At 39.6% G+C, this 15,400-nt stretch overlaps 1 protein-coding gene across 1 annotated transcript; it reads right to left on the bottom strand.

Annotated features, from left to right (window-relative positions):
* Positions 1–800: 800 nt before the first annotated feature.
* On the bottom strand, positions 801–3,135 carry LOC126824481 (uncharacterized; the record flags this gene model as incomplete). The annotated part of the gene is made up of 4 exons (XM_050553714.1): positions 801–841; positions 1,693–1,751; positions 2,130–2,230; positions 3,091–3,135. Coding segments are annotated over 4 exons (246 nt in total), but the record flags the coding sequence as incomplete, so codon positions are not given.
* Positions 3,136–15,400: the final 12,265 nt, after the last annotated feature.

The following is a 15,400-nucleotide window of genomic DNA, read 5'->3' on the forward strand; positions in this document are numbered from 1 at the left end:
ATAGAATGAATGTTTAATTACCAAGTGACTAGTATTCTCCTTTCAGTAGGCCTATCAAGCCCAGTTTCAACCAGCTGACTAGTATTCTCCTTTCAGAATCAAGCCCAGTTTCAACCTACTGACTAGTATTCTCCTTTCAGAATCAAACCTAGTTTCAACCTACTGACTAGTATTCTCCTTTCAGTATCAAGCCCAGTTTCAACCTACTGACTAGTATTCTCCTTTCAGTATCAAGCCCAGTTTCAACCTACTGACTAGTATTCTCCTTTCAGAATCAAGCCCAGTTTCAACCTACTGACTAGTATTCTCCTTTCAGAATCAAGCCCAGTTTCAACCTACTGACTAGTATTCTCCTTTCAGTATCAAGCCCAGTTTCAACCCAACTGATTGGTATTCTCCTTTCAGTATCAGGGGGGTGGGATGGCCGAATGGTTAGCACGCGCGCGCTGTATCATACGGTCTGTCATTGAGTCAACTGGCGGGGTTTCGATTCCACGGTTGTGCGTGACAAGGAGCAGGGTCGCCTGTCCAACCTCGTGGGTTTTCTCCGGGTCCTCCGGTTTCCTCCCACTGCTAAAGACCCCTATGCGCAAGCGAATGATTGAAATAAAATTGAACCATGTGTTAGTCCCGAAATGACCTAGTTTGTGTCGAGTGGACGTTAAACCCCATTTCTCTCTCTCTCTCTCCCTTTCAGTATCAAGCCCAGTTTCAACCGAATTGACTGGTATTCTCCTTTCAGTATGACTATCAAGCCCAGTTTCAACCAACTGTCTTTATTGATGATGCATTATGGAAGGTTAGATAAAGAGCTGACAGTACTGGCTATGATAGTCAAAAACTAGATAATGAAAAGGCAATATCTTGAAAATTTCAGACAATACATTATTCAAGGGCTAAATCTGCCTATTGCAGGTCTTTCGTTACAGGCCCTCTGTCCTACGCCAATGACAAAGCGGTACCAACTCGGAAAATCTCGATGATATTATTCGGCCAACGCAGGGACCGAACGCGGGACCTCGTGTATAGTTCATCCATGCAGGATAAACATATAAATCAGCATATCCATATTTTGAAATTGGAAACCCTGTAAGAAAACACAAAATACCCATTATTACGTGATAATTTATAAAAAATATCTAACAAATAACTTTATCTGTAACATATGATCACAGGCAGCTAAGAATACTTAAACATACATATGATCCCAGCGCCACATGTAATCTTTACTAAAAACTTTTGATTGGCCTCTTTTTAATCCTTGAATTCCAGCCTGGGGATCATCTAGTGTTGATATTATGACTAAACTTTAATCAATTTTAGTATAGATTGATCCGTAAAATATTAGATATTTTCCGAATGCAAATGATACCCATGGGGGTGATGCACATGATCCAATGAATCGCCATCACCATCACTTTAAAAGATCATGCAACTTATAAAACACTTTTAATGGCCATGTGCAGATTTTGTTTTGAACTTTTTCTGACCACATGTGTATTATTTGTTCTTTTGTATAGGGATGTCCAGAAATTTGATTTTCAAACCAACAAATATCAACAAATGGATCCCAGGCAGCGACCCCTGGATGGAATCCTCGATGGTGAACCAATTTAACTGCAGCACGTTCCCTTACTATACCATTAATAAAAACATCTTCTAGATAATGGTATTTTGTCTTTAAAGCGACACTGTGTAATTTGCTAGTTATATCTCCGGATAACACGTAGGCCGGTCCAGATACATAATTTGGATAATGCGCTAATGGATAAGTAATCTCGTCCGTGTACCACTTTGACTTTGGGTTTCGATTGGGCTTCGTGAACAGAATGTCGTGTCCCATAATCATATTTCTCCCGTCATGTTTACGTAAATCCTCGATCAAGGCTGGTAGGTTTATAAAGACATCCACATCAACTTTTAGTATATATTTTACACCCCGACAAAATGTGCTGGCGAAACGAAGAATGGCTTCAGATTTAATACTGAGATTATGGTAACTATCGTAAAAATCCTCTTGAATAATATCGTGGTAGTTTTCACTTTCAGTCTTTAAATCATGATGGTTGATCTCTGCACGATATCCAAGCATAAAAACCAAACGTATTTCTGTATTATTCACAGCCAACGACCCCCATGCCTGTCTTATAACCTTTCTTTCTTCAAATTCAGACGTTCTTGAAGGAACTGCTATTAATAAAAATATTTTTTCTGGAAACAGTTTACAAATCTCCGATTCATTTATGAGGTATTTATAGCTGTGGGTTCGAGTGTCATCAAGAAAGTGTTGGAACAAGTCGAGACCTGGGATGACATAATATTGTCTCCAAATCAAAATAAAAACAAAGACCGACACTATTATCGTCGGTTTCTTTTTATGCTTCAGCCTACACCACATAGTTCACAATACAACACAAAGACCTGTAAATGGAACGATGAATTAAGATTAGACATTGGTTGGAATATGAAAGCATCACTGATTAGATATTGGTTGGAATGTTACAGTACCACTGATTAAACTATAGGCGTAGGGGAACAGTCTCAGTTAGGGATGATGAGACTATTTGCCCGAAAATTTTCTTCGTCAACCGAATTTTCAGAATGAATCAATTATTAAATAAAACGAATTTTCCACAAAGCTCCCCTTAAAGGAGCTAAATCGTTAATATTTGGGACCTAAAAATTGACACAAATGGGTCGCAAGGTATATAATAATGTAATATGAATGTAAAAAAAAATGATTTACATTCAATCGTTTCCGTTTTTACTCTAATTTCAAAACAGTTATGTTCGGCGAAATACGCCAGAAGTTTCAATCGAATAGCAATCTCTAGCGTCTGGTTATTCCAGTCTACACCGATAGTATTTATTGCGCTTGCTCTCCAGAGAAGAATATGTGGTCACCGTTTGACATGACTTGTGGAATATGTCTAAACTCGTTCTTCCGAGTCGCAGGTTACAAATTGAGCTGAAACGCATTATGGTACACGATTCGTGTATCAATCGTAAAATGTTTATTTTTTCTTAAATATTGGATATCAGAAGCCCATCTTTTCCCGGTAAGATCATAACACCAATGTTGATTAAAATTGACAAATAATTCGTGTTTTCATTGTCGAAGGTTTTGGATGATATTGAGTTAAGAGACTTAGCTACTTTAAGTATTATAGCATTCAAAACGTAAACTGCGAGCGATTTCATTTTACAATTATAAATCTTTAATATATATTCTCATTCTCAAATCTTTTTGTCCGAAAAAACGCAATTGCACCACCCGAAAAATGCCACACACCCGGCTCCTACACCTATGGATTAGACATTGGTTGGAATTTCACAACCCCACTGATCAGATATTGTGATGTTTCAACATGAGAGAGAGAGAGAGAGAGAGAGAGAGAGAGAGAGAGGGGGTATGTCCACTCGACACAAACTAGGTCATTTCGGGACTAACATATGGTTCAATTTTATTTTAATAATCTGCTTGTGCGTAGGGGTCTTTAGCAGTGGGAGGAAACCGGAGGACCCGGAGAAAACCCACGAGGTTGGACAGGCGACCCTACTCCTTGTCACGTACAACCGGTGATTCGAAACCACGCCAAACACTTGAAGACTTGTTTCTATCATCCAGATAAATATTCTACGAGTATTGGTCCGGAAGCGTTGTCAACATTTGAGAATAATAGGCCATTGCCTAGATTATCCGGTCTTTCCCATTATCATAAACAAAGTCTAAGGGAGGTAACTAGTCCCAAACCAAGATGTCGACGCCTATGAAGTCAATTTACGAATGCCATTCCAGAAAATCCATTTGATTGCATTGCCAATTCAATATCCAACACATTTAATATTTTTTATATTGTAAGATTTCTCTCTTCATGTGCCATATCTATGGGTTTTTTTTTAATTTACCCTACTTCGTCGCCACGGTTCATGGTTGTTTATAATAATGAAAGAATTGTGGGATTTATTCTGGGAAGGGATGCAACTCTTACTTGACTTGGCGAAAAATACTGGATAATCAACCACATAAAAAAAAAATCCCTTTTATGCATGGGCAAAAGATTCCGTGGCATTTGGAAATCGATATAAGAGTAGGCCATTATGTCGCTGCCCGGTAAAAAAAAAATCCCTTATAGCACACTTTATGGCGTATGCCCTTCTTCATTAGCCCAGTATAGGAGCAGAACAATAGGACGTTAAACCCCATATCATTTCATTGCATTTATTTCAGATGATGAAGAATTAACTGCCGAAGAGAACGTTACCAGCACAGCAGTAGGTTTGTACATGAAGGTTTTGTGTTAAAATTTTCGGGGGGGGGGGGAGCTACAGTAAATCAGTAAGCTTCCATATTCGATCCCTGTGTTGACAGGGAAAGTCCATCTGGATAATCCGGCGTGGTTTCCTCTTCTGAGTGGTGCCGTACGGAGGGCCTGGCAAGGGTCCAGTGTACAAAATGACCTTTGACATTTTGAATTTGATAAACTGACAACTTTATGGATAACATTCACTAGGTTTATGTTATGTGAATGTTATCCATAAAGTTGTCAGTTTATTATTATCCCGTTGACTAAATGCCTTTCAAAAATATTTTGAATTTGATTTAAGAGTAGGCCGTATCGCCGCTCTCTGGGCAAAATATTCCTCGTAGCACATTGTATGTTCGTCTTTATTAGTCCAGTCGGAGTAGGGCGTTAATCCGCATTTCATTTGTGTAGGGGGGTTGGATGGCCGAATGGTTAGCACGTGCGCGCTGTATCCTAAAGCCTGTCATTGAGTCAACTGGCGTGGTTTCGAATTCCCGGTTGTACGTTACAAGGAGTAGGGTTGCCTGTCCAACTTCGTGGGTTTTCTCCCGGCCCTCTGGTTTTCTCCCACAGCTAACGACCCCTATGCGCAAGCGAATTATTGAAATAAAAATTAAACCATATGTTAGTCCCGAAATGACCTAGTTTGTGTCGAGTGGACGTTAAACCTCATCTTTCTCTCTCTCTCTCTCTCTCTCTCTCTCTCTCTCTCTCTCACTCTCCATTTGTGTAAGAATACGAGGTTGCAATTGTAATTCGAGGGAGTTTCCCTTTTAATGGGAGAACTAGAAGCCAATCAAACTATAACTTTTTCTCATAAATTTTTCATGGGTTGTTACTCTTGATTGTTTTTTATTGCCTTATATAAGGTCACATTACCTCCAAAAGACAAAACGTAGTTATCTCCCCTGAATCATACAGTTTAACATTAAGGTTGTGCCTTACAATAAGGTCACATTGCCTTCAAAAGAATAAATATGTCACAACCATTGTCGGTTACTTGGATGGCTTAGCTGCTAGGATTTATGTTGCACAAAATTTCATCCTAATCAGGAATAGCGTATCAACTGCCGGAAATTATACCAACGAAATAATAGTATGACTTAATTTGATATCTTTTATTGAAACATACATTGTGCAAGAGCTAAATCTGCCTATTGCAGGTCTTTTTTTAGGTCTAAAATGTTATCTAAATTATTAATTAGACATTAATTAACTTATCCAGACCATAATCAACTCTCGATGTCATCGCTAGCCTGCGATATTTACTGGATTATGATCCAATTTGCTGTTCAACTTTAATTCATGATTTAATCATGAAATGGATAATCGAGGCTATGTTTTTTATCGTACCGACTTTAGTAATGATGATCGAGGCTAGGCCGAAATGTCAAACTATTAATTCTCTGAAATTTTCAGTAAATTGCCTTTACATTACCTAGTTTTTAACTATTATAGTGAGAACTGCCAGCTCTTTACCTAATCTTCCATAATGTATCTTTAATTGTCTTTGTGACTTCCTCAAAAATAATGATAAATATCTTGCGAATTTTTTCCATACTTATTGAGCGGGAAACGACTATGACGTCACACCACGTCTACATTACAATTTATTTTTTATGCTTGTCTGGGAGAATGTTTAGCGAATGATGGAAGATGTTCTGTGGCTAAATCTATTTGTTAAGGCCAGCTCAATTTTTGTCAAGGTCTCTGAGATGTAAATAAGGTTAGGGCACGTGATTGTTAGCGAGATTGTAGGTTAGGTTTAAGAATTTGGGGGAGAGGTTAAGTCTCCACATAAGGCTAGGTCGAGGGTTCGGACTAGGGTTGGGATTAGTACTAGCACTGTTTACATCTTGTGACTATGACGAAAAATTGAGCTGGCCTTACCATTTAGTACTAACCAAGGATGGAAGATGTTCTGTCGTGAAGCAGACTCATTCTAGTAATGAGGGTCATTAGGGCATGGCGCATGAATACATCAATTAACACTACCACAACAAAAAACAGAAGTTGTTAATAATCTATTCCATATGAATGCTAAAAAAGATTGATATCTCTGTATATGTTTTCCTCTCCTGGGAGGTGTAAATTGCCGTCTGTGTAGCAATGCAGACAAGGAACAAAAAACTATCCAATGCAACAACCCATGCAGTAATTATCAGGCATTGCACAAATAAAAAATGAAATTGGGCTTAAAGATAGGTTCCCAGAAAAGTATTTATCGGGTGGTTATTTCTAATAAAGGTATGGCAATTTTGGTATATATGGAAAGTAGAGTTAACCAATCTTACTAGAAAAATACAGGATTCCCTGAAAAACACTCATGGAGTGTATACAGGACAAAAATGTCAGGTTTCCCCTAATCGTAGCCCGACGATTAGGAATATCCGCACGCGTGACGTCAAAGATTGCACGCGGAGATTGAGCGCTTGATGTACATGTTGATAAAATTTCTGAAGAGTTAGACGTACATCTTCTGAGATAAAAATCACGGAAAAAGACGCGGGCAGTGGATAATCCGAGAATTTAATTAGGATTCGACATTTGTAATAAATAGTCAGCGATTAAATAAAGACAACATCGTCTTGTGTATGTAATGAATTCGCCTCCGACCTCGCACCCGTAAGTCACGTGACACAAACATGACCCCTTTTGATCGATTTTTTATAGCAAGGGTATTCCTTGACAATTACAATGTTTTGAGAAGGAATTGAAGCAAATTTATGATCAATTAATTAGTTTGAATATGTTTTTAGGCTAAATATATCATCAAATCACCCAGTTTGTACGCGGGAAGGTATCTTTAACGTCCTACTGTTCTGCTCCGGTTGGGCTAATGAAGACGGGCATACGCCATCCATACAGTGTGCTATGAGGGAAATTTTGCCCAGGCAGCGGCACTATGGCCTACTCTTATACCGAATTCCAACTGCCAGTGATTCTTTTACGTGCATGCCAGTGGGTACACGTGACTCCGGTTTTTCGTCCCATCCGATTGAAATAACAAATGGTTTAACATCCAATTTTTTTTTACAAGAACCTAGTAATGAAGACCGACATACTCCATGCCATGTGCTATGAGGGAAAGTTTGCTCAAGGGTTAGGTCTAAATAGTAAGTCCACCTGCAGATTTCGTCAAGGTTGCGAGATGTAAATACCGTTACCAAAGGCTGTTTCTAAAGCAATCTAATTAAAACACAGATCCTATTTCGTTTCGTTTTTCATAGTTCAAAATTTCGTTTTACTTGCTTTCACTACACCAGGATCTGGGAGAGTTGTTAATAACCCGCGTTCTGGTTGATGTGAGGGATTCGCTAATCAAACAGTCTGCTGTGGCGAGTTCTTGGCGTGCGGTGCACGGAACTGTGGGTAGCGAAGACAATCAAAAGTTTTATTTCCAAATACCCACTTGAACCATCAACGCTGATTTAAAATGTCTGATGTCATAGTCAAAAGCCGCTCGTATGACCCCTGACGCGACCTTTCACTACAACCGATCAGATCTTCGTGTAGTAGAAGCCCAATCTGTTTCACAGAGAATTACGAGTAGTAATATCTCTGTCAAAGATGACTGTCTTAACACGTGCCGTCACAGCACGCGGGGTCAATCATTGGCTGAATGGTGCGTACATTGTTTACATAAGACGTTACTGCTTCGGGCAGAATGCTGCCTTTTAGTCATTTTAATACCCATTTACACTAAATAGGAAATAATTGTTACCTACAAATACGTCAAACGCCTTTATCTATTTTTCCAATACATAAAAAAAATGTTTTAGAATTTAATTTGTTGAAGGAAAAAAGTTAATATTTCTGGCTCATTAAGTCGCATCGATGTCATCCTTATCAGTGATTGTAGCGGTCTAGTGAAAATTCACTTCTGATCAGTGTGGTAGAAGCCACCGAAGGTATAAAAAAAACGAAACGAAATATAGATGTGTATTTTAATCAGGACGTTTCTAACGTGAACACCAACGATACACCCTTGGTGGACCCCCGGTTCTTGTTCTACGACGTGAAAATCCCAATGAAAATTATCACCGAGCCTTCTAACATATAAATAACTTCTGTCTAGCAACTTAAACATACATTATGGAAGAGCTAAATCTGCCTATTGTAGGTCCTTATTTAGCCCTGAAATGTTTTATAAATTGGCATCCACCGCAGGATATAGTAAGCAGAGCCTTTGAGAGAAAAAAAATGTGCTGGGCGCTCTCGTGAGGCTTGATGGTAATTTCGTCATACTAGATGTAATTAAGGTTAAGTTACGGGGTAGGGTTAGCCTTTACCATAAGAGTTTCGCTGACATCTTTTTAATCCGACTGGAGAGAGAGAGATAGATAGAAAGAGAGAGAGAGAGGGGGGGGGGTTCTTAGCAGTGAGAGGAAACCGGAGGAATCGGAGAAAATCCACGAGGTTGGATGGGCGACCCTACCCCATGTCACCCCCTCATCTTCTGCCAGTAGGAGAAAACCGGGGTAGTCGGAGAAAACCCACAAGTGGGAAATCAATACACCAGATGACTTAATGACGGACCTTAAGATACAACAAGCACGGGACTAACCATTCGGCCATCCACCCCCCCCACCCCCCAACCCACTCCTCTTCTGCCCGAATACGTTTAGTTTGTTGAATTTTGTAACACATTATAGAATTTTAAATAATACATAAGTAACATCAATATTTTTCATGTTGTTGTTACGGAATCTGTATTTTGTGTTTTAAAGACTTATAAGTGATCTTCTTACTTAATTGTCACTAAGCAACCGCACAACAAAGGATTTATTTTTCTAATCTTTTTTCCGGATGATCCGTTGTCGTAATTTAACGCATGCGTCAGACGGTCTATATATCTCTGGATAATTATCAGCCAAAGTGGAATTGATAGGAGTCGTGCTAAATACATTCTACGAATAAATAATACATTAAGGTCGTCAATCATCACAGACAGGCCTATGATGAATAACGATCGTTCTATTGTTGTAAAAAATATGAAGAAATAGAAAACAATGTCTAAATGTACTCGCGTGTCTCATACGGAAAGGGAATGAGGTTTAACGTCATACTGTTCTGCTCCGACTGGGCTAATGAGCAGTGTGCTATGAGGGGAATTTTTGCCCGGGCAGCTGCACTACGACCCAACTTATTTCTTGCTGACTTAAAAGAGCTAAAACTCTAAATCAATATTTTCCATAATATTGGAAATTAAAAACACTGATTAGAATTCAATATTGGTCCATTTCAATCAATATCGATACATTTAATCAATAATGATCCATTTCAATCAATATTGGTCCATTTCAATCAATATCGATGTTGTTGTCTTTATATAAATGAAATGAAATGTTCTGCTCCAACTGGGCTAATGAAGACGGGCATACGCCATGCAGTGTGCTATGAGGGAAATTTTGCCCGGGCAGCGGCACTACTCTTATATCAAATTCCAACTGCCAAGCGATCTTTTACATAAAAAAAAAAATCAGAAATGAACATTGAACGAAATAGAAAACAATTATCACGTCTTTTAAGACGCATTGTATTAAAATGCAATGCACTTGCGAACATCTTTTTCACGTGGGCGTCTATCAGAGAGAGAGATAGTGAGGGGGGGGGGGGGTAACGTCCATTCGACACAAACTAGGTCATTTTGGGACTAACATGGTTCAATTTTATTTTAATAATTCGCTTGCACGTAGGGGTCTTTAACAGTGGGATGAAACTGGAAGACCAGGAGAAAACCCACGAGGTTGAACAGGCGACCCCACTCTTTGTCACGTACAAGAGGGGAATTATAAAATTTAAAATTATCGCTGTTACCTTTGTTGTACCAGATGCCCGACCTAATTTGAATAACAAGTTTATTTCGTCTGTTTTTACTTATTTAAAATGTCTTCCTTTCTTATATTTCTGCTAAACACATGTCCCGTGTTCGATCCCGGTGTTGACCGAGTAATTGCCTCGTTGTTTCCGAGTGTGTCCCCCCCCCCCCCCCCACACACACACACTTGTGAGTGGTACATGGCAGCGGGTTTGACAAGAACAGTTGTCTTGTCGCTCGAAATGGACGAAACCTCGAGGTCCCGTGTACACATTGGCGTGCACGTAAAAGATCCCTTGACAGTTTGAATTCGATATAAGAGTAGGCCGTAGTGCCGCTGTCCGGGCAAAATTCAACTCATAGCACACTGTATGGCATATGCCCGTCTTCATTAGTCCAATCTGAGCATAACAGTAGGACGTTAAACCCCGTTCATTTCATTTCTGTCGTACATAAAAAAACTAATTTGGTCCGCGTTGACAGGTACTTTACAAGTAGGCCGTAGCTTCGCTGTCCGGGCAAAATTGCCCCATAGCACACTGTAAGGCGTATAATGCCCGTCTTCATTAGCCCAATCGGTACAGAACCAGGGGCGGATTGGGGCTGGGAACCGGCCCGGGCTCCTGTGTCGGAGTGGCCCCTTTTACTGACCGCGGAGCCCGGATGGGTGTTCCGGGGGCTCTCCCCCATGAAAATTTTGAAAAATGAACCCCAAATATGCGATTTGGTGGCATATCTGATTATAATCTATGTCAAATAATATATATCATAAATCGATTAATTTAGGCCAAAACCCCGACCTGCAAGTAATTTACAACCATCAACCTGTGAAATTATCATATCGTCATATTATTAATTAACGTATTATCATTGCATCGTCAAGACCAGCTATCATCAAATTTTGCCGAGCCCTTAAAATTGATTTTTTTTTTGAGTTACGAACCATCGGCAGACGTTTCTGGCGACAGTGTCGGGTGAATCCGATGAAATTTTCGGATGAAATTCGGAATCTCTATTGCAGGATTCCGAATTCCGGCCCACACCCAGCACACCCGGCCCACACCCAGCTCACCCGGCCCAGAAAGTCTATTATACCAGCCCAATCCAGATTCCATACAACATGATCATCATCGCTCTATGGCCGGTCCAATACCCCCCCCCCCCCCATATAATGTTCAGTAGAAAAGGGTTTTTTAGACGAATTGGAAAACATTTTTTTTTTTCATTTTTTGTCCGACCGGCCCTTTTATTTCAATAATTCGCTTGCGCTTAGGGGTCTTTAGCAGTGGTAGGAAACTGGAGGACCCGGAGAAAACCAACGAGGCTAATCCATGTCACGTACAACCGGGAAAATTGAAACCCCGGCAGTTGACTCAATGACAGAACTTCTGATACAACCCGCACGCGCTAAACATTCGGCCATCCAACCCCGCCTGAAATCTGAGCTTGAACGATCCTTTGGGTGAAGTGTCCTTACTATTGCCCACAGCACACTTCATGGCGTTTGCCCCTTTTCATTACCCCTGCTGGTGCAGAAAATTACGATGTTAAAGTAGCTAAGTCTCTAACTCAATATCTTCCAAAATCTTCCACATTGAAAACACGATTTATTTGTCGGTTTAAATCAACATTGATGTTGTAATCTTACTGGGAAAAGATGGCCTTCTGATATCCAATATTTAAGACAAAATAAACATTTTACAATTGGTGGACGAATCGTGTACCATAACGCGTTTCAGCGCTATTTGTAATAAGGGACTCAAAAAACGAGACTAGGCATATTCCACAAGTCATGTCAAACGGGGGCGCTATATTCTTATCTGGAGAGCAAGCCCAATAAATAATATCGGGCTAGACTGGAATAACCAGGCGCTAGAGATTGAAATTCGATTGAGAATACTGGCGTATTTCGCCGAACCTAACTGATTAAAAATTACAGTAAAAACAGAAACGTTTGAATGTAAATCAATTTATATACATTCATATTACATTATTGTATGCGTTGCGACCCATTTGTGTCAATTTGTAGGTCCCAAATATTAGCGACTTAGCTCCTTTAAACACCCATTTAATTTCGTAGTCTGTATGACAACATGACGTCCCGTTGTAATCAAAGCTAATCGCTCAAAGCCTTCTTGTGGGCGTCTTTATAGCATACTGCAGTCTTTGAATCATTGCACGAGGAAAGTTTAATCAGATCTAAGAAAATGATTTCAAAAATAGATCAAAGAATTCATAAACGGAAACGGTAAAATGGAAACATATTTATTTAAAACAATAATTGATTTTTGAACTAGATATTAGACAAGCCTAAATACACAATCAGATTAAAACACAGATTCTATTTCGTTTCGTTTTTTATAGTAAAAAATTTCGTTTTACTTGTCTTTACTACTCTAGGATCTGGAAGAGTTGTTATATAACCCGCGTTCTGATTCATGTGATTGAATTAGCCAATGAAACGGGATGTCGCAGCGAGATCTTGGCGTGCGATGCACGGAACTGTGGTTATCCTACTAGAAACATCAACGCTGATGGATAATTAAATTCTGGCGTCATAGGACTAAGAGCCGCTCGTATGACCCCTGACGCGACCCCCCACTACATTGACTGGTAATTTAACAGATTGGGGTGATTTAAAGAGTTTATTAGCTAATCTATGCACTTCTTTTGTATTCTCTTGGTTTTCAACCAAACGTTTTTTTTTTTGTGACTGGGCTAATCAAAACGGGCATACGCCATACAGTGTGCTATGAGGGAATTTGTGCCCGGACAGCGGCACTACAGCACGATAATGTATACACAGATCCTCGGGTTTTCGTCCCATCCGAACGGCTAGACCCCTGTCCTTGTCAGGCCCCCCGTGCTGTGCCACTAACAAGGAGAAACCACGTCGGAAAATCCATCCGAACGACTAGACAGCTGTCCTTGTCAGGGCTTTCGTCCTACACCACTGACAAGGGGAAACCACGCAGGAAAATCAAGATGAACGACTAGACGGCTGTCGTTGTCAGGCCCTCCGTCCTGCAGCACTGACAAGGGGAAACCACGCCGAAAAATCAAGATGAACGACTAGACAGCTGTCCTGTCAGGCCTTCCGTCCTACACCGTTGACAAGGGGTTAACCACGCCGGAAAATCACGATGAACTATACCTAAAACAAACAGCACATAAATAAAGCAAAGTAAACTGAGCTGTGAAACTGTCCAATTTATTCTTCCATAATATGAATTTAATAGGCAACCACGCCTAGATCAAACAGTCCATCAAAACAGCAAGAGTAATTTAAGCTGTGGAACTGTTCAATTATTCTTGTATTGCTGGCGTTTGAATTATTGGATTTTGATTAAGCATCTCAAACTTGAGAAATCATAAACCATATTTCCATTAACCGGACTAAATTGATAATCTCAATCGATGATTTATTCTTTTTTTACCAGAATTAAATACGACAGGAGATTGATAAATTACAGATATAAATATATAATATTGTGTATTGAATTACGCCGAATCATTGCAGATTGATTTTTGATCTGCCAAATAGATAACGTTCCTCGTATCCTGTTTGATATGAGACAGAAAAACTGAATTGTGATGTACACAGCGCCATTAAAGGGGCAGATAAAGAATCTGTTAATTTTTACAGCTCTGTGTTTGTGTGTGTGTGTGTGTGTGAGAGAGAGAGAGAGAGAGAGAGAGAGTCTGTTGTTAATTTTTGAATGATTAGCATCGCTTATTAGAACTGATTAATGACCAAATAGCTGTAATTACACCCGTTTGATAATGACAACGCTCATTGAAAGCCACTGATCGACCTAGAGTGGAGATGAAATGAAATGGAATGGGGCTTAAGTGCTATAAGGGACAACGGCACCATGGCCTACTCTTATATCGAATTCCATCTGCCTAGGGATCTTTCGCGTACACGGGATCTCGATTTTTCGTCCCACCCGAACGACTATACATCGTCTCTTACACCGATCACACGAGGGAGCCACGCCGGAAAATTCCGATGAACTTTCTAGACCAATGCAGGGATCGAACACGGGACCTTCTGGTTAAAAAGTCAACGTCTTACTCACTGAGTCGCCGTGGCACCTGTCTTAGAGTAGTATGTATGATGACGTTGTACCCGTGCAGTTATATAGACAATGTAAGAAACAAATCAATCTAATTAAAATACACATCTATATTTCGTTTCGTTTCGTTTCGTTTTTTACACTTTCGATGGCCTACACTACATGAAGATCTGATCGGTTGTAGTAGAAGGTCGCGTCAGAGGTCATACGAGAGGCTTTTGACCTATGACGTCAGACATTTGATGTTTCCAGTGACTTACGCACAGCTCCGTGCACCTCACGCCAAAAACTCGCCGTAACAGACCCGTTTCATTGGCTAATTGATCCCTCACATTATCCAGTTACCATAGTTAGATTCAAATAGACATCAATATGAAAATGTTACCCGTTATAAAAGTCACATCCAAATAGATATCAGTATGAAAATCTTACCTGTTAATTTCCATATTTACATATCAGTATGACAATCTTACCAGTTACCATAGTTACATTGAAATAGACATCAGTGTGAAAATCTTACCAGCACAGAGAAACTTGGTAACCTCGGGACTAACATATTGTACAATTCTATTTCGATAAATCCCTTCTGCATAGGGTTCTTTAGTAGTGGGGGGCGGGGAAACCCCACTCGCATAAGCTTGTGATCAAAACCACGCTATTATGATATATTGGAGAAGCCCCCCCCACCACCCCACCTCGGCTTGCTCTATCTGAAAGACAGTCACATTAGTAACATAATATTTTAGAATCATTCGTCTGTTAAAAATTCATTAATTATGTACATCCTATTCGCTAGATAAAATCTATACGGAACATTAATTCGCTAAATACGATCTTTATCTGCACGGAACATAAATCTTTTAGCGCTATTATGTGACTTTATAATTATTTCATTCATATATCCATATCTTCACTTGTTATTCCCAATTAACCGGAATTAAAGGGAGACCAAAAAAAATCTGTAATAGACCTAATTATAACTTATTTCTTGCTGACTCCATGGATTAAAATGTCATTTGATCATAAGCACTTGAAATTGAAAGGGGCTAAACCTCTAACTTAATATTATCCATAATGAATTGTCCGACAAAGGATTAAGTCAGTCAAGCATGGCAGATTAAGTCAGTCAAGCATGGCAGATTAAGTAGTTAATAGAGGTAGGTGTATAGAAGGTGTAACACGATAATTACCTA

Source organism: Patella vulgata, chromosome 6, assembly GCF_932274485.2.
Source record: "Patella vulgata chromosome 6, xgPatVulg1.2, whole genome shotgun sequence".
Lineage (NCBI taxonomy): Eukaryota > Metazoa > Mollusca > Gastropoda > Patellidae > Patella > Patella vulgata.